Source organism: Sphaerodactylus townsendi, linkage group LG08 (genome assembly GCF_021028975.2).
Source record: "Sphaerodactylus townsendi isolate TG3544 linkage group LG08, MPM_Stown_v2.3, whole genome shotgun sequence".
Taxonomy (NCBI): Eukaryota; Metazoa; Chordata; class Lepidosauria; order Squamata; family Sphaerodactylidae; genus Sphaerodactylus; species Sphaerodactylus townsendi.
In genome coordinates, this window is record NC_059432.1 from 60,522,518 (window position 1) to 60,545,583 (window position 23,066).

The following is a 23,066-nucleotide window of genomic DNA, read 5'->3' on the forward strand; positions in this document are numbered from 1 at the left end:
CATGGGCCACCTGGGTCTCCATTGAAAGAGACGAATCCAGGTGGACCCCCAGGCTGCGAACGGAGGAGGCCGGTGCCAATGTAGCCCCCTCCCACACCAGCGGCTGAAAATCCCCAGCCTCTCCCTCCCGCCCTAGCCAAAGGATCTCCATCTTTGATGGATTCAGTTTTAACCTGCTCTGCTTCAACCAACCAGCAACCGCCTCCAAACAATGCTGGAGAGCCGCAGGGGCGATGACTGTTCCCCCCTCCATCAACAGAATGAGCTGAGTGTCATCAGCACATTGATGACAAGTCAGCCCAAAGCTCCGTACCAACTGAGCAAGGGGTCGTATACAAGCCAGGTCCATCTGCAGATCTCCGAGAAACTCCCGGAGAACTGCGGTCTTATTATTTATGGACCTGGCATTTATCAGCACCAATGATGAAGCAGGGTATCCTTGAACCCTACCACCTACGTTCCTCAGGATAGATCGGAGGTCAGAAGGTGAGCGAGCATGTCTACATCTCGCCCATCTTCTCTCATATGGCCGCCGTCTACCATCATACTTGCCCCATCCCATCATCACTGGAATCCCTAGACCCATAGGTGGCACCCCCATTTCCCTACCACCCTTCTCTTATCTAATATCCCGGCAAGGGCTCCCCACTATAGTGGGCTCTGACTCGCCACTGACTAATCCTTTCTAACTACCAACCGACATCAACAACAGGTTTACAGTAGGCTAGACTAAATTAACAACAATATATCCAGCACCCACTGATTTCATACTAACTGCAGTCTAGATAAAGCCGAGCCAGGAATAATAAGTATCTATAATGTGCCTATGTTTTTTTCCATAAACAAGCCTGCAGGAGGGGCATTTCCAATCAAGCAAAATTTGTATCTACAGATGGGCAGGCTGGTGGAAAAAGAGATCTCCTCAAACTCCTCGATGCTAATGCATGTCCCAGGGAAAGTCAGCAGAAAACATCTTGACTGCTAAAGTCCTCCAGCAAATGCAGAACCATCTCAGAATTACTAGTACTGCTTGCCTAACCTGTTTCACAATGTCCTCTTACTTTTCAAATATTCACACAAGGAAATTGTCCTGCCGGTGCCCTTTAGAAATACTAATGAACGTATTTGTGAAAACAGACATTCACGATGCAGTGGGTCATGTTTCTGACATAATTTGTTCCATGTGAGGAACAAAAATGCGGATAACATCATGTTAGTGTTCACTTTTGTCATCTTTTTATTCTAGATGTTAACCAAATGACTGGCTTAACCAAAAGAACCTGAAACAGAAATGAACTTTAGTACCTGTGCTTCAATCAGATTTTTACTGTAGAGGTTTCTATCAGATCTCACAGCTTCATAGAGATTCTGCTGCTGTTTCAGTTTTGTTTCAGACTCTGCTATCTGCTTTTTGTAGTCAAAAATCTGCATTTCTCGCAGTTTGACATCTTCCATATGATGAAGGACCTGTTATGAAATGATACAAATTAGAACAGCAATTCTCTTCTCATGATGTTCAGCAATATTCTATAAATAAGCGTAGTTGCAGGTGTAAACATTTCATATAGAAAAAAGGATGGAAAACATTCTACCACAAACACAAAAGCAGAATAAACTTAGATAAGAGAACCCAAGAAATGGCTGCTTTTATAACTATCAAACATCTGAGGATGCCAATAAGCGTATGTGAACTTTGTAATGATTAAAAGACATTTGTGTTCAGCTTTGTTATGTATTTCATTGAGAGGATAAGAGCAGCCAAAATTATTTGCCTGATCACTACTATATATTTTTTTTCCTTTTTAAAGGGAAAATAAGCATTTTCTGTTGTCATCAAATCTCAATTCAGAATATTTTTTCTTTCTTCTCTACCATCTTTACCCTAAGAAGACAACATAATCAAGTTTCTCACAATTCACAAGACAAAGGCTAGGAGAAAAAGGTAGGACTGAGCATCATCCTAAATAATTTCATCACACTAGCTGATCGATAGTAGCAACTCTAGAAAGAAACCTTCCCCTACACCTGGCCTCAGATATTCAGCTATCACTTCAGGTACATTTAACACAAAGGATCTGGCTGTCATAGAATTCAAACCTTAGCAAGAGGGGAAGTTTAGTGGGCAACACTCTATTCTAATCTGAAGCACTGGAATCTCTCACCTAAATTTTCTGCCATTTCTGTAGGTCACTGCCTAGATTGGAGCATTCTAAAACAAGCACGGAAACTAACCCAGTGTTCCTTTAGCACAGGTCAGGCTATTCTAGCACAAATTCGGATACAGACTGCAGAGCTGGTCACATTCATGAAGACTAATGCACATGTCTCTCTGACTACACAAAATAACTCTTCATCTCATGGAGAAAGGTCAAGATAACCAACAGTGCAATCCTAAGCAAAGTTGGATACAATGCAAAATTTCTGCCTCCACTAAATAAAGTTCCTGCACAAGTGAAAATATAAGGAAAAGACTGCAGTAGCCACTTGTGCTAACCCAATCCTATTGTATCCCTACTTACATTTTCACTGGCAGAATCTTGTGCAACCAATTTCTGGGCCCTATAATATGAAGGGAGGAAATGCTAGGCAGTACAGATGATCTTGAGCAAGCAGAGCCGCATTAAATGTTTGCACATTGCTAGCTCGAAGCCATTACCTTCAATGGCAAAGTGTAACCCTCTCTCACCAACCAAATCTATCAGGAGAGAAAAATACTTTTAAAAACTGGTTATGGGGGACCTGTCAAGGCCAAGCCTCAAATAAACCTATTATCTTACTGCATACTTAAAATCTGTGTGTAGCAACAAAAAAAGAAAGAAAACCCTTTAGAGCGATAACTTTTGCTTAAAAATATTTATTTGCACTTAGGTCTCTGTAGAAAATGGGAAACAAAAGTTGCCAGCGATATCCCTAGTATCCATAGCATTTAGAATGCCTGAGCCCTGCCCCCCCTCTCCAGCTTCTGCCCTCCCCAAAGCCTGGAGAGAGCAGAAGCCACTATCAGCCTCTGGAGACATACTTTTAAAATCATGGAGGCTGGGGGCGGAGCTTGGGATGGGGCTGCATCCTGAGCCCCTCCGTCCCATGGGCAGGGTCACATCCCCAAGCCCCGCCCACTGCCCACTCCCCATTCTCTGGTGGTGAAGCAAATTAAACGTTTGTACTAAATGTTTGCTTGCTGCGGAGAGAATGGAAAGTGAAAGTGAGCCTGGAGGAAATATATCCATACAAGAAATCTTACCATGATGAACATTCACCCCCATCACCACCAAACATCTTTTGCATAATTGGCATAGGAGTGATTTTTCAATGGTGTTACTGACAACACTACTTGAGAGAAACAAAAGAAAATCTGATGACCTCATGTTTCAGATTTAAAAGGTACAGAAAATGGTTTTGTTTGTGGCCTTGACTCTGGACAGTGGTAGAATAGGTGACTATTGCTAGAATTTGTTCTGGGTATCCTTTGTTCTTTAAGAACTAATATTTGGATCTCAGAACTAATATTTGGACTCATGAATTAATGTCTCTGTATCTTCCAAGTAAAAGAGAGTGTTAATGTTTTAAGAATAGCTGCTCAGTAGTGGCAGAGCTTGCAGTCAGCACAGTTGTCCCCAATGAAAGAATTCAAGCAGAGCTGATATATAGTAGGACCTTTCTGTGTGCTAGCTTTGGGGCAAAGGCTTAATTAATTGATTACTCTATTAGGTACCTCTGACCAAGCTGCGAGAGAAAGCACAGCTAAATATAGAAACTTTTCTAACAGCAGTGATGATGGTGCTCCAGAGCATTTGTTGCTGACACCAAAGATGCTTAAAAACTGCTTACAGGTTAAAATGAAAGGAGAGACCCAGTTTATAATCTAGCGCCTACCTTTTCTTTTTTCTTGTTAAAAGCAAGTTGCCAATAGTAATAAAAGTGAGATCAAAATCAATAATGTGTATTTCAAAGCTGAAGCCTAGCTCAGCAACCACTTAGAACGGATCAAAATTTAAAAAGTGGGTCACAGAATGTGTAACCATGAAGCTCAGGAGTTGAACAAATGTACAACAATAAACTAACTACTTGGCTATGACTTGTATTTTGTAGGCGGACTTTGTCTTTCTTAGAATTTTTTTTAACCATTTTGTGGGACCAACACTTTCCTGTAGTTCTTTCGCTCTTAAACTAGATAGAATAGATTTATGAAGAATACTCTATATGAAGAATATTCTATTAGGACTTACTGCTTTCTGGCAGCATTTAGGATAATATTCCACTCAAAAAGCTGGGGTCTTTGTTTTCTTTTTTCTGAAACATGGTAGGATATTGAGCAAAATGGACAAGGGTTGTCCCAGCAACAGATGATTCTCTCATTTGCTCTTTCTGTTCATTTTTTGCTTAATTCAACCCTGTTTTATTATTCTAAACTAGGATGACATTTGATCCACACCTATTTTTTACCATTTTTAGAGGTCTGCTGCCTTGCATTTTTTAATTAATTGAAATGCATGCTGTTATTTGATATCCCCTTTCTGCAAGGAAACAATTTCATTAAAAGTTTGGTTAGAATAGGCTGCTTAGAGCCTATTATCAAAGTTTCTCCCCCAATGGCAAACTAAAGGAGGGAATTTCAGTCCTTCCTTTGAGAATTAGAGTTTAATGCCAGTGGCCATTCTTTCTATCATGCAAAGAAAATGCCTCTCATCTTCACGAGAAAAAGTCACAGGATCTCTAGCAAACAGCCAAAATCAGACTTCAGTGAAGGAGGTGGGTAGAAGAAGCTGGTAACAGGGAGCTGCCCAGGAGTACCATAAGATGGATTGGAAAGCTATTGAAGTATACTCTTTTCTACTTGAAGGTCTAAGTTGTAACTTCATCCACCACATGCTGGACTGTCTTCATTTTAGATTGCTCCACTTGGGTCCTATTGCCTACCTAAGAGAACTAGGTAAACACTAGGACCCAAGTGAAGTATTCTAAAACAGTATGTAGGGGATGAAGTTACAATTCTATTTAGATCTTTCGGTGGAAAAGAGTATAACAAAGGCTAAAACTCAACAAGACTTACGTAGAAGAAGAAGAAGAAGAAGAAGAAGAAGAAGAAGAAGAAGAAGAAGAAGAAGAAGAAGAAGAAGAAGAAGAAGAAGAAGAAGAAGAAGAAGAAGAAGAAGAAGAAGAAGAAGAAGAAGAAGAAGAAGAAGAAGAGTTTTGATTTATATCTCCCCTTTCTCTCCTGCAGGAGACTCAAAGGGGCTTACAATCCCCTTGCCCTTCCCCCCTCACAACAAACACCCTGTGAGGTGGGTGAGGCTGAGAGAGCTCCAAAAAGCTGTGATTAGCCCAAGGTCACCCAGCTGGCGTGTGTGGGAGTGTACAGGCTAATCTGAATTCCCCAGATAAGCCTCCACAACTCAAGCAGCAGAGCTGGGAATCAAACCCAGTTCCTCCAGATCAGAGTGCACCTGCTCTTAGCCACTGCTCTTAGCCACTACACCATTGCTGCTAGAGAGCTGATAAAGGCACCTATTCTTGTGCACACAGTTGGCCCTTAGATCCTGAAAAGATCTAGAGAATGCTGCTCTCCTGCTGCATGTGACTGGAGTGAGGGATGCCTTGAACTGCCAGGAATGCATTTCTTCACTGGGACCAGACTTTGCCTTCTTTGTTCTAGGAGAGACTGTGGCTGTGCTGAAGGTGAGTGAGTCCATTTGAGGTACTTTGTAGTCTGCTTGTTCCATTGGCTCGTGAACAGGAGCCTGCTGTGGGCAATGGAAGCAGAAGGTCTGCCCCTCAAGACCCTGGAGTACTGGAAGCCTTGGGCTTAATGGAGACCATGGAGTTTTCCTTCCCAATCAAGTTTGGGCCAGGGCAGTTAGTAATACTACCCACCATGAAAGTTTATTCACTATTATGGATTACAAGGATCTGAGACCCTCAGGTAAAGTAAAACCAGATGATGTCATTTAATTGGCCATTAGTACCCACATCATCATATCTCAAATGTGTCAGAACTTAAAAGTGTAACAAATTAACGACATCAGTTAAGGGAACCAGCTGTTCCTACCTTTTCTAAGAGCCATGTAAATGATGTCATAAATAGGGATATGTAGCCAGAGACACAAGAGCAAGCAGAGAAACCCCTGACCAAAAGTCTCATAGACAGAACCAGAATGATCAAAGAATCGATACAGAACCAGGGAATTATGAAAGAACCACAGGACAATGTTGCAAGACGAACACAACAAATGCACAACTGAAGAATCCAAGTCAATGTCAAACCAGAGAGTGATGCAAGTCAAACAACCCCCACCCACCCCCCAAAAAACCACACAAACCCCTGATTTTTCAGAATATTAATTGAAAAGACCAGATTTTGTGTTTGGGTAGCACTTCTGAAGACACAGAAATCTGAATATAACTCATAGGAACATCTTTAAAATCCTTGTACCACTGAGAAAACCTTGAAAAACTTCATCTGTAAATAGGATTGCCAATTTTAGGCTGGGAAATTTCTGGAAGAGGGATGTGGAACCTGGGGAGAATGGAGTTTGGGAAGGGACCCATTGAAGCAGCCTTCTTCTCACGGGGAACTGATCTCTGTAGTCTGCAGATCAGTGGAAATTCTGGGAGTTCTCCAGGCCCAACCTGGATATTGGCAACCCTGTCAATAAAGTCAGATAACGAATGCAGTGATCAGTTCTGAAAAGCAAAATTAATTGTGTCCACAAACACTTGTGTTTTACCTTTTGTGTGAGCTCGCTGGCTTCATTGATATAGCGGTCCCTCTCCTTCTCCAGCTGAAAAATGATCTTTCTCTGTTTTTGAGCCTCATCCTTAAAATTTTGAATTTCCTCTTCCAGATTCTTTTTTGACTGTTCGTGGAGTTTAACAAGGTTCATCTGCTTTTGAGTGACACCGGCAGCTTTGAGCAAGTTCTGCAAGCATAAGGATATAGTCATCACAATACACATTTTGTGAGTCTCCTGATGTTTCTTTTAATTGAGAAGGGGCTGTGTGAACCTGGTTTGGAATGGAAGAACTTCCAGGGAAAGGATGGGAGATTGCTTACCCTTTTCCACTGCAAAGGTTTTTCTAATCCAATGTTATTTGCAAGCGGAATAATGGCTGGGACAATATGAGTGGTTGCACCTTTTAGAACACTGCACTTGGCGGGGTGCTGTGGACCCCCGCCAGGTGGACTGGGCAAGGGAAAGGACCTGCAGGGCTGTAACGCGTTCTGTGCATGAGTTAGGGGGGCGAGAGGTTCCACACCATGATATTTCATTCAGGCAGGAGGCACTGTACTCGGTGGATGGGGTCCACCTGTCGCAGTGGGGAATGAATATTTGGTTACATAGCCTGAGAGCAGAACTGTGCAATTGGCTTGGTGTTTAGGAAATGATGGTGGGAGCGGGGGGGGGTGTTTCACCTCTCCCCTGCTCTTTGGCAGATTGTGCATGGGGGGTGATCAGTTGGAAAAGGGGAACTGCAGGAGCTCTCCTGTTGGAACACCTCCTTAAGAGGTAGGGGTGGAGCAAGCCAGAGGTTGGGCCGCAAAGAAGAAGAAGAAGAGGAGGAGGAGGAGGAGGAGGAGGAGGAGGAGGAATTTGGATTTATATCCCCCCCTTTCTCTCCTGCAGGAGACTCAAAGGGGCTTACAATCTCCTTGCCCTTCCCCCCTCACAACAAACATGGTGTGAAGTGGGTGGGGCTGAGAGAGCTCTGAAAAGCTGTGACTAGCCCAAAGCCACCCAGCTGGCGTGTGTGGGAGTGTACAGGCTAATCTGAATCCCCCAGATAAGCCTCCAGAGCTCAAGTGACAGAGCAGGGAATCAAACCCCATTCCTCCAGATCAGAGTACAGCTGCTCTTAACCACTAAGGCACTGCTGCTCCAGCAGGGGCTACCAAGCTTGCACCCTAGCAGCAGATTGGAGCAGGCCCCAGGCAGGGGTCCATCCCTCAACTGGCATCCCCTGCTCCAATTTGGACCGTCGTGGTCAATTCCTCCAGCAGGTGGGCTGAGGAATTTGTTTGGCTCTGGGGAATAGCACTCGTGCTGCCCAGATGTTCCGATCACCCCCTTTTCGATAGTAGTTTATTGAAACAGAATTGCACAGGAGTCTGGGAGCATCTTCACATTAGGAAACTTATATATCTGCCTGGGCTTCCTTGAGTCAGGGCTTGTTGCAGATGGCAGTGAGGGTCTCCACAGCATTGTCTTGAGTAGGGTCTGCCGGTGACGGGAGTGTTTGTCCTGTCCCCTTCCAGGCTGTGAGGGACTGCTCTTCAATGTCACATGGAGCAAGCGAAACTGTTTTCATTGGGCGGACGCTGGTGGGTGTGTAAGTAGGGCTGAGACAGCCACAGGGGCTGAACACTGGGCTGAGGCTGTGAACCATCAGCGGCTGCTTGAAACAAGCTAGTACTGAACAGCTAGTATTTAGAAAACCCCAAGGTTTCCTGAGAAGTGTAGTTCCCACCATGCCATTTTCAGCCTCAAGTGAAGAGGCCACTTTTTCCAGCCTGCACTTTCAGACTGAACTAAGGTAAGTGGGTGGGGGGGAGGCGGGGGTGGGGCGCCACAAAGGGGAGCGGAAAATGTAGAGTGTGCAGCATGGCCCAGCTACGCCTCTGTCTAAAGTCCTTGCGTGTGCCCACCACTTTTCTGCCCAAGGTTTCTCCCTCCTTTCTAAAAACCAAGGTTTTTCCCTTCGGGTTTTTTTTTCACTGCAAGGGGGCGATTGTCGCTTCTTAGCACCTGTCCATTGGTGGGGTGGGCCAGAGTGGCGAGCCGGGAAAACTGGCCCCATTTCTGCTACAGAGGGGCTTTGCATGGCGGTGGAAGCCTCCAGAGCAACAAAGGGGCCTTTCAAAAGGATTTCAACCTTTGTGGTTCAGGAAATTCGCAGAGGAAAGCCATTGATGCAGGGCGGCTCCAGGGCAGAAACATGGCAGCCATGCTGCAGCACTGAGGGCTGAAATTGTATGTGTTGCTTCTGCTGGGCTCCTAATTTAAATCATGTTCATGCTGAAATAAAATTTAAGTTCCACTTCCGAGTATTACATTATTTGCAAAGAGAGGATAGATCTGTTTTCCAGATTTGAAAGTAAAAACTCACCTTATTCAAGATATCCCTTTCCCTCACAAGTTCATCTATGGCTTTTTTATCAATTTCTGCTTGCTTTTTCGCTGTTTCCAACTCTAAAACACCAAATAAATTCATATTGCATAATTTGGCTCAATTAAGACACCATAGAATTTTTTAAAAACCCATGTAATTCCATGTCATGATGGCCCTTTATTAGAAACTTAATATTTTAAGAATGCCAGATACATGACAGAAAAACTGCAGGGCAAGTTTATTTATTTTATTTAAAGTATTTTTATGCAATCCCCTTGACCCAATGCAGTGTCTCTAAGGAGGCAAACAATCGTAGAGTTGGAAGAGACCACAAGGGTCATCAAATCCAACCCCCTGCAATGCAGGAACACACCATCAAAGCACTCCTGATATATTCATCCAGCCTCTAAACATTAAGACATTTCAAACATTAAAGACAGCGTTTAATTTTTTAAAATTGTAGTAATTAAACAAAACACATATAAACATACAATCAAGGAGTTGGGCTAAAAGAGTTACTGAGGTTCCTTCTGCACAACACATCTTCAGGAAAGAAATAAAAGCAAAGGAGTTCTGCACAGCTCTCCCCCAAAAACATTTTCAAAATGGTCTATTTCAGCCCAGAATTGTTTTATTTGAAAATGCCTAACTAGCAATCTTTTTTCCTGAAACATTTTCAAACGTTTCCTGCGTGCTGTGCGGAGAGCAGGAAATATTTTGAGTCTCCATAACTTCAAAGATGCCTCCCAGAAAATAATTCTTAGAAAATGGAAAGAACAGCTTGAAATATTTTATTTTTCCATGCTATGTGGACAAAAAAGCTAAAACAGTTCTTTTTAAAACATTTGCAAAACGTTTTAAATGTTCTGTGCAAAAAAAGCCAGAGAGAATGCCAACAAAACAAAACAAAATCTTCACCCACTGGTAGAAGATAATGATGGAGGGAGACAGACACATCTCCCTAGAACAGAGGTCTTCAAACTATGGCCCTCCAGATGTTCATGGACTACAGTTCCCATCAGCCTCTGCCAGCATGGCCAAGTGGCAGGGCTGATGGGAATTGTAGTTCCTGAGCATCTGGAGGGCCATAGTTTGAAGACCCCTGCCCTAGAAGGATATTCCGAGGATTTAATACCATGATCAAAAGGGCCCTTTCTCTTGTTGCTACTGTCTAACCTCAGATGGCAGGGCACCCAAGGTTTTGTTGGAACTCTGTGATTATTTTTAAAGAAAGTTATGTGTTTATATTGTCTGGCAATACCCGACTCTGGGGCAACCCTGCTGTCCTCTGCCCAAGCTGCCTCTGGCAGCTCCCCAGGGGTCCCATGGACGTCAGAAGCGAGGGAGGAGGTCTCACCAGCTCCCACTTGGCAAGCAAGGTTCCCCAGATCAGAAATTCACAGCCAGCAATTTCCCCACTGGCCCACAACCCTCCCCTTCTTGTCTCTTTCTCCCACCCAAGTCTATCCTGTCCCCAGTCCGGGTCTTGAGTTGGGAACAAGCCTGCCCTTTCTCAACTCACTGGTTCCTTCCCCCCTCTGTCCCTCATAGACCCAGCCTCCTGCTTTACTCCCTGACCCCTCCCTCTTTCACCTAGATGCTGCCATGTTCAACCCTGGCCTGCCTTTTGTGGGTCTACTGGCTCTGGCATCCATACCAAGTCCTGCCTCCCATCATGCCAGCTCATTACCACACCTCACTCCACCTGCTGCCCACTCCTCCAGCCTTCCAAGTGGGCCTACTCATGCTGCTCTGGGCCAGAGAAAGAGAGGACAGCTTACCACTGTGGCTCTGACTCCCAAGCCCAGCAAGGGGAGTTTCACAGGGGTCATTACAAGCCTTCACTGATGGTGAGGCAGGGTTCACATGGGTGGTTCCTGGGCAGAAGGCCCAGCAACAGCAGCAGGGTCCATGACCAATGTGGGACAGACTGCAAAACGTTCACCAGGAATCTCAAGCAACATACTTGATATTTAGAACTCAGGCATTTAAATTTCAGCTCAGCCACTGTAAGATTATTCAATACTCCTATTGTTCTTGTTTCACTTCAGAGTTCAAAACGGAAGCCTTTCAGTAGAGTCCTGCAGGCAGGAGAAATTGGCCACAGATGCATATTTATGGCGGCTCTTGTAAAGTCACTGTTATTATTTCTCAGTTCAAGTGAGAATAGCTGCCAAGTCAGGTTCCTTGTTTGCTTATATGCAACTATTTCCTGAAGTAACCCTATAACCACCAGAATATTCTGCAAAAGGTTTCATATTCTCAGAATCTAGAAGGTCCTGTCATTAATACCTTTTCCAGGCATGTAATGTACATATTTTCCACTAGGTTTGAACAGACATACAGCCATGCAAACATTTGGAAAATGCATGCCTTGGGGACAATCCTTCAGTCACTGTGAAATCCAAAGTCAAAATCAGCATCTCAAATTGATGCCAGGTAGAAACTGAAAACTAATGCAGCTAGAGAAGCACAGGCTATATTTGTCCTTTGCAGTGAATTTCCATTAGAATTCTGCTTTGACCTGGCAAAAATTTCTAAACTGTGTTCAAGGGCAGTTCCAACTATAGCATGATATAGTAGTCTACTATTGATGTTACTCAGACACGTATAACAGTGGCTAGGTTGGCTTCCTTCAGGAACAGCCACAGCTTCCCTAGATTTAAGAGGAAAGGAAAAATAGAGCCAACTGTACCATCAGTATATTGACAATATTTTGCCCAATGGCTTCATGAGGTCTTTTAAAGCATAGGTAACACATTCTTTGAGGAAGTCTATGTCAAAGATGCCTTCACAGAATTTAATTACCCTAGAAATGCCTTCTGTAACCAACCCTTCAAGAAAGATTTAAACTAACACAGGTCCGTGTCAACTAACAGGGCCATATTAACCCATGGCCAAGCCATCATTATGCCATCATTTACACTTTCAGATTTCACAGACACTGATACCCAGTTGAAATAAAGTCCGCTGACCTCTTTTCTCCCAGTGCAATCATTTTTCCTTTTCTTTTCTCTTTTGAAATCCTGACTTGTGCTTGGACATGTTGGCTGCCATTTGTCCTTTCTAAAAAAATTAATAAATAATAACTGTTCCCAATTGGCCATGCTGGCAGGGGCTGATGGGAATTGTAGTCCATAACATCTGGAGTGCCAACGGTTCACCACCACGGACCTAGGCTTAGCAATTTCCTCTACAGTGCTAGTCTAAAACATTATGCTAGTATATTTAGCCGAGAAGGCTTTCGGGCGGAATCGCACTGGGAGTGCTACCCAGTGTTGATTTCCCAAGGGGTTGTATGGCCGTGTTCACAGAAGATGCTGCTAGAGACAAGGCCATACAGCCAAGAAAGCTCCACAGCACCTACCTTTATCTTACTAAAATATCTAATCAATCTCTTTCTGCCCTTACCTAACACTACCTATAATCACTAGCAATAAACAAATTTCCTGACTAATACTAACACTGACTAAATACCAACACTACCTAAAAACACCCAAAGCTATCTGCACTAACCAAGAAACAATGTCCATGACCTCTGGAGATGACTCTCTTCAAAAATTCCCTCGGAATCCGCCACCATTGTCACCTCCGCCGCCATGTTCTCGCTGGGTACACCCAGCCTCGGCTGTTGAGGGAAAGTCCCTTGGGCGCTGTATGGGAACCCCTGCCACAGGTCTCCATCATTGTCTGGGAGTCTCTGGCTTCAAAGAAGGGACACCCCACATCAGCACTCTCACTGCCAACGGCAATGCACCGTCCATAAACCTGCCTTTCTATTTGGGGAACAGAACACACAACTCAGATCCGCCCAGCTGAGCGTCATCCAAGAGGTTCGAAAGCTAGATCGGCCAGGCGTTGGTGTTGTTGGGAGGTCTCTGCCACTGACCCCCTATGCCCAGGCCCTCCGTGACCTTCAAAAGCATCTTTCAACTCCACTCTCAGTTCGGGAGGCTCACGGCATCTGCTGGACCAATGCTTGCCTGAATGAAGTTGCAAATCAGTTGCCAACGGGCTCCAACACAGAGCAAGTAGGTCCATGCTTCTTTCAAATGGCTCAATTTAGTCCAAATTTCAAATGATATTAAAAGGACTAGTAATATTGCTATAAGTCTTTTGTCTGAATGTGGAACTCAGTGTTCAAGCTACGGTTAAACATTGAGAGTGTGACTGACGGACCCCCAGTCAACAATCAAAGTGATGGGAAAGTATATATATGTGGATAATGCTGCTAGAATTTTTGTACTGCTACAGTGCAAAATTTAACCATTGGAGCCTCAGGACACTGGTAACAGTGCCTCAGCAAAAAGAAAAGAAAAAAATAACAGACCCCTAGTCCCTGCGGGGCCCTTAGGCTTCAGCCTAGTTAGCCTTATGGATAATACAGTCCTGTTAGCTAGGCCTATTTCTGCCAGGAGTTTCAGATACTGGTTAATGGTAATAACATAAGAACATAAGAACAAGCCAGCTGGATCAGACCAAAGTCCATCTAGTCCAGTTCTCTGCTACTCGCAGTGGCCCACCAGGTGCCTTAGGGAGCTCACATGTAGGATGTGAAAGCAATGGCCTTCTGCGGCTGTTGCTCCCGATCACCTGGTCTGTTAAGGCATTTGCAATCTCAGATCAAAGAGGATCAAGATTGGTAGCCATAAATCGACTTCTCCTCCATAAATCTGTCCAAGCCCTTTTTAAAGCTATCCAGGTTAGTGGCCATCACCACCTCCTAGTGGCAGCATATTCCAAACACCAATCACTGCGTTAGCATTGAAGAAGTGTTTCCTTTTATTAGTCCTAATTCTTCCCCCCAGCATTTTCAATGTATGCCCCCTGGTTCTAGTATTGTGAGAAAGAGAGAAAGAATTTCTCTCTGTCAACATTTTCTACCACATGCATAATTTTGTAGACTTCAATCATATCCCCCCTCAGCCGCCTCCTCTCCAAACTAAAGAGTCCCAAACGCTGCAGCCTCTCCTCATAGGGAAGGTGCTCCAGTCCCTCAATCATCCTTGTTGCCCTTCTCTGCACCTTTTTCTATCTCCTCAATATCCTTTTCGAGATGCGGCGACCAGAACTGGACACCAGTTACTCCAAGTGCGGTCGCACCACTGCTTTATAAAAGGGGCATGACAATCTTTGCAGTTTTATTATCAATTACTTTTCTAATGATCCCCAGCATAGAGTTTGCCTTTTTCACAGCTGCCATGCATTGAGTTGACATTCCCATGGAACTATCAACTAAGACACCTAAATCCCTTTCCTGGTCTGTGACTGATAGCACTGACCCCTGTAGCGTGTATGTGAAGTTTGGATTTTTTGCCCCTATGTGCATCACTTTACATTCTGCTACATTGAACTGCATTTGCCATTTCCTAGCCCACTCACCCTAATTTATCCCACAAGGTTCAAGCTTGGGCTCTTCACAATCCTTTGTGGTTCTCACCACACTACATAATTTGGTATCATCTACAAACTTGGCCACCACGCTACCCACCCCTACTTCCAGGTCATTTATGAATAGGTTAAAGAGCACTGGTCCCAAAACGGATCCTTGGGGGACACCACTCCCAACATCTCTCCATTGTGAGAACTTCCCATTTACACCCACTCTTTGTTTCCTGTTTCTCAACCAGTTTTTAATCCATAGGAGGACTTCCCCTCTTATTCCTTCATTGCTGAGTTTTCTCAACAGTCTCTGGTGAGGAACTTTGTCAAAAGCCTTTTGGAAATCCAAGTATTGACTTTAATGTTCAAGAGGCAAATGTTCAATGTTTATAGTAATGTTCAAGAGGCTCCTCCCTTGGAGGAGCATCTACTGGAAATCCCTGGCCCAAAGGAGATCCGGCTGGCCTCTACAAGGGCCAGGGCTTTCACAGCCCTGGCCCCTACCTGGTGGAACAGGCTCCCTAAGGAGACCAGAGCCCTGCGGGACCTTCAAAGTTTCCGCAGGGCCTGTAAAACAGACCTGTTCCACCAGGCTTTTGGCCAGCCGGGATAGCCATCAGACCTTCATGTCATCCAGGCCTTCCGTGGATGGGGTTGGGGGGAGGGAACTGTCGCCATATTGATTGTTTTAAATTACAGATTGAACTACTGTTTTACATTTTATTTTAAGTTTTTAATTATGATGTACACCACCCTGAGCCTACTGGGGAGGGCAGTCTAAAAATATAATAATAATAATAATAAATAAAAAACTGCGTTTATCCAATGAAATGTTCACAGCAATGTTCTGAGTTTGACTCCTACCTTTTTCTAGTCCACTGATCTGATTTTTAAGGGTGTCCCGTTCAAATTCTGCCTGTGTTTTATGCTCCTCCACAACACGTAGTTTTCGCTGCATAAGCTCTCTTGTTTTAGAAAGCTTTGAAATTTCTTGACGCATTTGAGACACCTCATCCTCTCTTACCTATGTAAGACAAGCAGTAGAGATACAATAGTCACTACAGAATTTATCAGCACCTAGCTTTTCTGCGACTTGTATGTCTTTGTACTAAAACAAATAAAACCATGACAGTAATAGCCACTGTCATTTCCAATGAAAGAAAGGTTACATGAAGTACACGAACAGCATAATCTTAAAAACACTTTCCTGGAAGTAATCCTCAACAAACAGATCTGAGTAGGAGTCTGAGTAAACCTGCTTATGGTTGCTTCATCCTTTACTGTTCCCAGTTTATCCTCTGAGTTCATGTGTTTTTTAGTACCGAGGAAATATTTGGTAATACAGCTACCTGAAACTGACTACCTTCCTGCAGAAGGAAGAACTATAGCTCCTCCCCTCCATCTGAGTAGTTTCCGCTCAGTCTTCCCATTACAAAAGGCTACTCAGTTTTCCGCAAGCAAATTAAAGGTTGCAGCTCTCTTCTTTTCTGTCAATCATTTTGTTTGCAAAAGGCAAGTGAAGAGGAACAAGAAAAAGGTGAGAATGTTAAATCACACCTATCTTTTCGGCATGTGTGCATGCATATCTTTCTATGCAAATACATCTCACGAATGAGACTATGCGAGCACTCTTGAGTTTTAGCAGCAGCGGAAGGCAAGGAAGGAGAAGTTCTCTGGGAGTCCTGGGAAGGCTAGGCAAGTGGTCAAGGCAGGACCCAAGAGCAGGCAGCAAGGGGGAGTGAGCAGAGAAGCAGAGGGGGAAGATGAGACTTTCCCTCACAGTTCATGGCGCCAATGCTGGAAGAAAGATATGATCATAAAGAAGAGCAATTGTGCTGATCTGTTTTATCAAAAATTCAAAAGGGCCCTGTAGTACCTTGAGGACTAAGGCATGCGTTTCCATAGGCTAAAAATAGGCTCTTGCCTATGAAAGCTTATGCTACGATCCAGCTTGTTAGTCTTTATGTGCTACAATAACTGTTTCTTATTTCACAGTATATGAAGTATACCCAAAGGAAGATCACTGTTTTTATAACATTTTGTAATAACTTCTTTTGTATCTGCTATTTTCTGGTCTGTTTTTGTAATCTTGACAACCTATAGCTCTCAAATTGAATCCTTATGATACTGGATAAATCGTTCTGGATATGCTAGTAAGTTGTTTTCATTTTTATAACCTACAGTACCCCTTGAAAGAGAATTTTTTTTTATCAGAAAGTAACTTCCTTGACTTAGGAGACCAGATTGCATTTCGTGCAAATGTAAACTTCTGTCAAGCTACAGTTGACTTATGGAGACCCTGTGGGATTTTCAAGACAAGAGAAATTAGGAGGTGGTTTGCCATTGCCTGCCTCCGTATGGGCTCAGAGAGTTCTAATAGCCTTCTGCACCAATTGGAAATTCTGAGTTGATTTTGAGGGAATACAGTTGTCTAGTCTCGATGTTACTGTGGTATGGATCCAGGTGGCCAGATCAGCCAGATCAGGGTAAGAGGCCACCCTGAGGGCTAGGCTAAGTTGGTAGAAAACTTTTCCTGCAGCTGCATTAACTTGCTTCTCCAAAAATAAAGTTGGAGCCAGCATAACCCCGAGGCTTTTAACAGAGTCAGCAAGGTTTAATTGAATGCCATCAAAAGTAGAGAGAGCAACGTCCTTCAAGACCTTCACCTTCCCCATCCTCTTTTCAGAGTTTAGTTTCAATTTGTTCACTTTCTGCCTGCCATCTATTTAGGATTTCCACTGCAACACCAGAAGATTTGGATAAAGATATACAGACTTGCATATTGTCAGCATGTTGGTAACAATTAACTCCAAAACTATGATCATAAAGAAGAGCAAAGATTTAACCCAAAGGCTTTACATGAATTTTGAAAAGCACAGGGGATAGAACTGCACCCTGCTGAACCCCACAGGATAGATTGCATACTTATGACAACCTTTGAGCTCAAGTGGTTTGCCATTGCCTGCCTCTGTGCATCAACTCTGGTACTCCTTGGTGGTCTTCCATCCAGATCTTCCATTCAAATGATAACCCACGCCAACCTTGCTTTGCTTCCAAAATCTGATAGGATCAGGCTAACCTAGCCCACCCAGGTTGGGGCAGTTACACCCTTTTAAATTGCAGCCAATGGGTTTAAAAGGGTGTAACTTTGCTAGAGTAATTGCAGTGTCATACGGTCACATGACTGACACTCAAAAAAGGTCAGATATTCAGATATGTAAACATACAGAAACCCCATTATGTACCATGTTACTTCTGAACAGAGATGACTAACTTACAGAAAGGTAAAGTTGGACTTACTCTCAGCTCTGAGTTTTTCTGCTGGTTCTCTTGCATGAGTTGTTCAATGGCCAAGCTGTGCTGTTCATTCTCTTGCTGGAGTTTGTTGTTTCTCAATGTAAATTGTTCCAGTTCTTTTGTGGCTCTTTCATTCAGGATCTGTGAAATTGTGAAACAAACCCAGCAGATTTGATTGCAGTCTGATTGCTGATCTTATTCAAATAAACACATATCCTTCAAGTGTCTCCAGATTTTCAACAAAATGAGAACACTTCCACAATTTACTCAATCATTTTTACCAGTAATTAACATAGTAATACACTGAGAACTGTGATAAATGTTTAGCAATTGGAGGGAGGGTGACAACTCATGATGAACAACAACACAGCATATTTTTCCCCAGGATCTTTGCAAGAATCCGCCCCCCCCCCCCCAAGGTGGTAGATAAATATTTTAATTCCTATTTGCCATTTAACAGCCACAATATATAACAACACATACTGTAACAACTGGGCATCTCAGGGATTTTAGCTGGGTGAGGTGAGGTCTTGGGACACTGGGGCGGCCCTCAGGCACATTGCTTCAAGCAACTTTATATGCTCCATATGCTTGCAGTAATTTCATATGTGCGTAATTTTTTTGATGCTACACCAAGTACAGACAAACCCTAAGCATGCGTAACAAACAGAGGTACACCAGATCATTTGTATGACACCTGCCTGCCTTGACCCCAAAGGCAGGGATGGAGTTGAGTTGTGACAAGATCAGAAGTGACACTGCAGCATGGCAGGATGCCATTTTGGCCTCTATATTCCACCTCCCACTGCCTCGCAATAAGTGGCAGTAGGGAACTAAGGTCAAGGGTCTCCCAGCCTAAGTGGTCATGCGGGGATGCAAGGGCTTTAAACCATGTGAATGGCCCTCAGTGCCATGCACATGGTTGCACAGTATTATTTTGTCAGAGCTGGCTTGCAGTTACCATCCAGAATATATAATCTTGGCAGTGTTTTTAAAAAGTCTAAAAGTTTAAAAATAGGCAAGCCTATTCTATAGCCCTGTGTAAACAATTAATTTTTGATTGATTTTACTGGAACTTTCCACTGAATTAACAACTGTCACAGAATTCTACCCACATCCATTTTGGGACTGGAAGGAGAAAGGGATCATACATTTGCATGACACATGGAACTCCTAAAGAGTTTTGCTTTAGGAAAAACTGTTCTACAATTACCAGACCTCTTTGGTTGTTTACTAAAATTACTTTTGTGAGAGCTACACAGTATAACAGAAAATGGTTTGAAAAAATAAACTATATTCTTTTCCACCAAAAGAACTCAGGAGATGTGGGATTAAACTGCCACATATTCCTGGACCTTCTTTGTGGTGAAATGCTCCCCTCCCCCCCAGCCAGGGTCCTAGAGTTCACCATCTCGCCCCCCACTTCTGATTCTCTCATAGCGTTTAAGTTATGTAAGCGCTGCTTTCATCCAAATCATTATTTCCTGAACTAGTAAACGTATAACTTTGAAAAAAATAGCACTTATATTGCCCCAGACAGCTAGTAGCAAGTCTTAGTTTTCTCTATAGTTGTGCCGGCCATTTTCCTCGCCATTCAGCAGGCTCCATGCTGCTGCAGTGAGGAAAACTGATTTTTCTGTACAGTAAGAAAAAACCTTTATACCTTCTGCTCTTTGAGTTGTTGTTCAAGCCTCAGGAGTTCCTCCTTGTTTTTATTCAACCCTTGCTGCATTGCTTTCATTTCATTCATTTTGTTGTCCAAATCAAGGTGAAGCTGTTTCAGTTCCCGCTCTATTTTTTCTTTCTTGCGGGACTCACGTGAAGCCTCATTCTGACGCAACTGGATTTCCTGGTTGAGCTGTAGTAGCGACATAAGGAAAAATAACAGTGCTTTGTCCATATTTCAGTGGAATAAATACAGTATACTCACTGATAGTTAACTATGACAGTAGATAGTTTGTAACATCTGAAGGCTTCTGGAAAATGGGCATGTGATAGGCAACATTCAAGTACAAGAAGATGTAAGAGGAGACTATGGTGGACCCAGCAAAGGATCTGCTGAAGAAATTGGCTTGAATGGGAAAGTTGTTCATCAAACCACTTCTCCATTAAAGAGAAGCATACAGTTTCCAAGGATGAAGAAAGAGGCAAAGAGCCTAACAATGAATGATGGATGAGAAAGGATGAGCAGGTCATAGAGGAAATGGTAAAATGATCAAAATAACAGGTGATAGGCAGAACTAGTCTCTGGATCATTACTCCATGAGAAAGTCAAAAGCTCCAGTGTAATGTCTGCAGAACTTAGCTAGCACTTGAAAAAGTAAATCAACTGTACATGATACAAAATGATCTGCTTAAAGTATAATTTATCTCAAGCTGCACCTGTCAGATTATTTTCTATATTGCTTTTATTGTCACAGGAAAAACAGCATTCCCAAGATCAACTGAGGAAAGACGTCCTGTCCTGTTCTAGCTTCACCAAACTTGGAGCTAATAGAAAATAGTGGCTACCTCTTTGGGAGTCCATAACTTTGGCCTCCATGATCCAAACTTCACCAAACTTGGGGGGCATCATTAGGACACTCTCCAGATGATACCCTGAAAGTTTGGTGCTGCTAGCTTTAAAAATTCTGGTTTGTGTTTTTCACCTCTCCTCCACATGAAGCCTGCTGGAGTGAGTGGTGAAAAACACAAACCAGATTTTTTAAATCTAGCGGCACCAAACTTTCAGGGTATCATCTGGAGAGTGTCCTGATGATGCCCCCCACGTTTGGTGAAGTTTGGATCATGGGGGCCAAAGTTATGGACTCCCAAAGCGGTAGCCACTATTTTCTATTAGCTCCCATTGGAAACAATGGGGGATAGGGGCACCCCCTTTGGGAATCCATAACATTGGCTCCCATGATCCAAACTTCACCAACTTGGGGGGCATCATCAGGACACTCTCCAGATGATACCCTGAAAGTTTGGTGCTGCTAGCCTTAAGAATGCGCCCCCTGCAGGCACCCCCAGAAATCCCCCATTGACAGCAATGGATTGTGTAGATGTAGAACAAAGAATCTTGGACAAATTTCTGGGGGTGCCTGCAGGGGGCGCATTTTTTGACATATTGGCACCAAAATTTCAGGGTATCATTAGGAGACTGTCCTGATGCTACCCTCCAGGTTTGGTGAAGTTTGGTTTGGGGGGGCAAAGTTATGGACCCTCAGAAGAGTAGCCCCCATCTCCTTAGCTCCTATTGGAAACAATGGGGGATAGGGGCACCCCCTTTGAGGGTCCATAACTTTGGCCCCCCGAACCAAACTTCACCAAACTTGGGGGGTAGAATAAGGACAGTCTCCTAATGATGCCCTGAACTTTTGGTGCCGATATGTCAAACAATGCGCCCCCTGCAGGTCAAAACGTGACTAAACACCAAAAAATAAAAACGCACCCAAAATTCCTGGATTTTCCCACAGATTCGGGCCAGTCTGAATCTGCAAGGTTTGGAATTTGGCCAATCCGAATCCATTGATCTGAATCTGGGCCGAATCCGAATTGGAACGAATCTGGCTGGTATTGACCAACCCTAACTGCCAGCACCTTTTTCCTTACATCTTTGTAATATAAAGGGTTGGGAATTCAGAAGAACTAGAAGATGTGGCAATGGATCTTGGCACAGTAAGGAAAATTGCTTGCATGAGAGCCCAACAGCAATAAAATGGTGCCAGTACTGGCATAAGAAAAAAAATGTGAACTTTCCTATCCAGATCATGTTATTTCAAAAAAGAACATAGCAAAGGTTTGGGAAAAATCAGAGCTGGGGAAAATCAAGAAAATGGACCATCACAAGATTATAGTGTGTGGATGCTCAAGAAAAATAAGCCCACCTACATCCATGTGGATACAGTATTAGTCAATACAGTATTAGAGAATGAACATTTAAAACTATGGCATGCACAAATGGTCAAGTGCACATCTGTATAGTAGGGCACTACTAAGATAGTTATAGAGACAGCAATGGCAATGGATCTGAATTAACTGAAAAATTAATTCTCCAAAGCAGAAAAACCATGCTGATTGAGCAGGTAGAATTGGCAGATAGGAAAGGCACCAGAGATGGCACACAAGCTGCTCCGAACAAGACAAGTCAGAGATCAGTGGAAGAGATGAAAGGTACTGATGATGCCTTGTCGCTGATGACTTCTTGCTGAGCTGCCTGAAAAGGATCTGGGAAGTGAAATAGCAGATGGCAGTTAATAGGGGTGAATTGCAAAGGTGGAGAAGTGTTGTTAGTGTATACAGTCAGTCTAGGCGACGAAGTAATCCACATAGGAAAGAAAAAAGTTTCTTTTTCTTTTTGTTTGTTTTAAAATGCTCTTCTCATCGCAAAGGAAAAATACTGGGCCACATGACCTTTGTTGTTAGTGTATAGAGTTGGGTTAGCGCAATAATGAGGCAGAGGCAGTTGCTTATAGAAAAATTGTTTAGTTACAAAAAAGGGGAAGGGTAACTTGGAAAAACAAGACAAGAAAAATCTAGCTGATTAGCTAGCTCCTGCATGGATCTTGCTGGTTGACTATTACATGGCTAACAAAAAGCTACTACTGAGCATGTGCAGACTGTAACAAAGAATATATATCTAATGCCTACGTGTGGGACTGCATATAGCTCATGCCAGGTCTGCTTGACCAATAGGTATCAATTACCTGGTCAGTGACTTCTGACTTCACTAACTAATTAGCATGCATCAATTAACTCCTTCATTACTGGATTGTGTGACTGGCACAATCCCATCAAGAAGCCTTCTTGACAAAGACAACAATGACAGCAATCCGTGTAGTGGGACATACCTGAGAAATGGTAGAGTCTGCCATCATTTTTGTCTTTTCTGCCTCTGTTTGTTGGTCTGTCATATTTGCTATATTTTCTCTTAACTTCACAACCTCTGACAAAAGCTGGTCTCGCTCCTTTGAAACTTCATCCTTAAATCTTAGCAATTCCCGCATGCTGGAAGAAAAGAGATCCAAGTCAGTTATGTCACAGCTTCCTTGGCATTCTCAGTAAAATATGCTTTGTGAAGAATGGGAGTTTGAAGAGAATTGTTTGGCACTGAACGCCCCTTCCATTAAGCCCACAAAAGCTGTCAGTTAAATTATATGTCAGTTACAGTTACTAAAAACACCCCGTTGTGATGGAAATATAACCTCCCAGTACAATAAATAATAGACAAGTAGTTTTTATTCAGATTAAAAAATAGTCATTCCCTCATAGGAAAAAAAATTAATCATCACAACATGCGT

General features: G+C 43.2%; 1 protein-coding gene across 3 annotated transcripts in view; it reads right to left on the bottom strand.

Annotated features, from left to right (window-relative positions):
• Positions 1-23,066, bottom strand: part of CFAP58 (cilia and flagella associated protein 58) — a 121,826-nt gene that overhangs the window by 82,490 nt on the left and 16,270 nt on the right. For all 3 annotated transcript variants that reach the window (XM_048504922.1, XM_048504919.1, XM_048504920.1), the window contains exons 4-10: positions 22,617-22,773; positions 19,448-19,642; positions 17,788-17,925; positions 15,352-15,511; positions 9,103-9,185; positions 6,726-6,917; positions 1,306-1,467 (exon numbers count right to left, since the gene is read on the bottom strand). In XM_048504922.1, the coding sequence (XP_048360879.1) occupies positions 1,306-1,467; positions 6,726-6,917; positions 9,103-9,185; positions 15,352-15,511; positions 17,788-17,925; positions 19,448-19,642; positions 22,617-22,773 (1,087 nt within the window). The remainder of the gene's footprint in view (positions 1-1,305; positions 1,468-6,725; positions 6,918-9,102; positions 9,186-15,351; positions 15,512-17,787; positions 17,926-19,447; positions 19,643-22,616; positions 22,774-23,066) is intronic.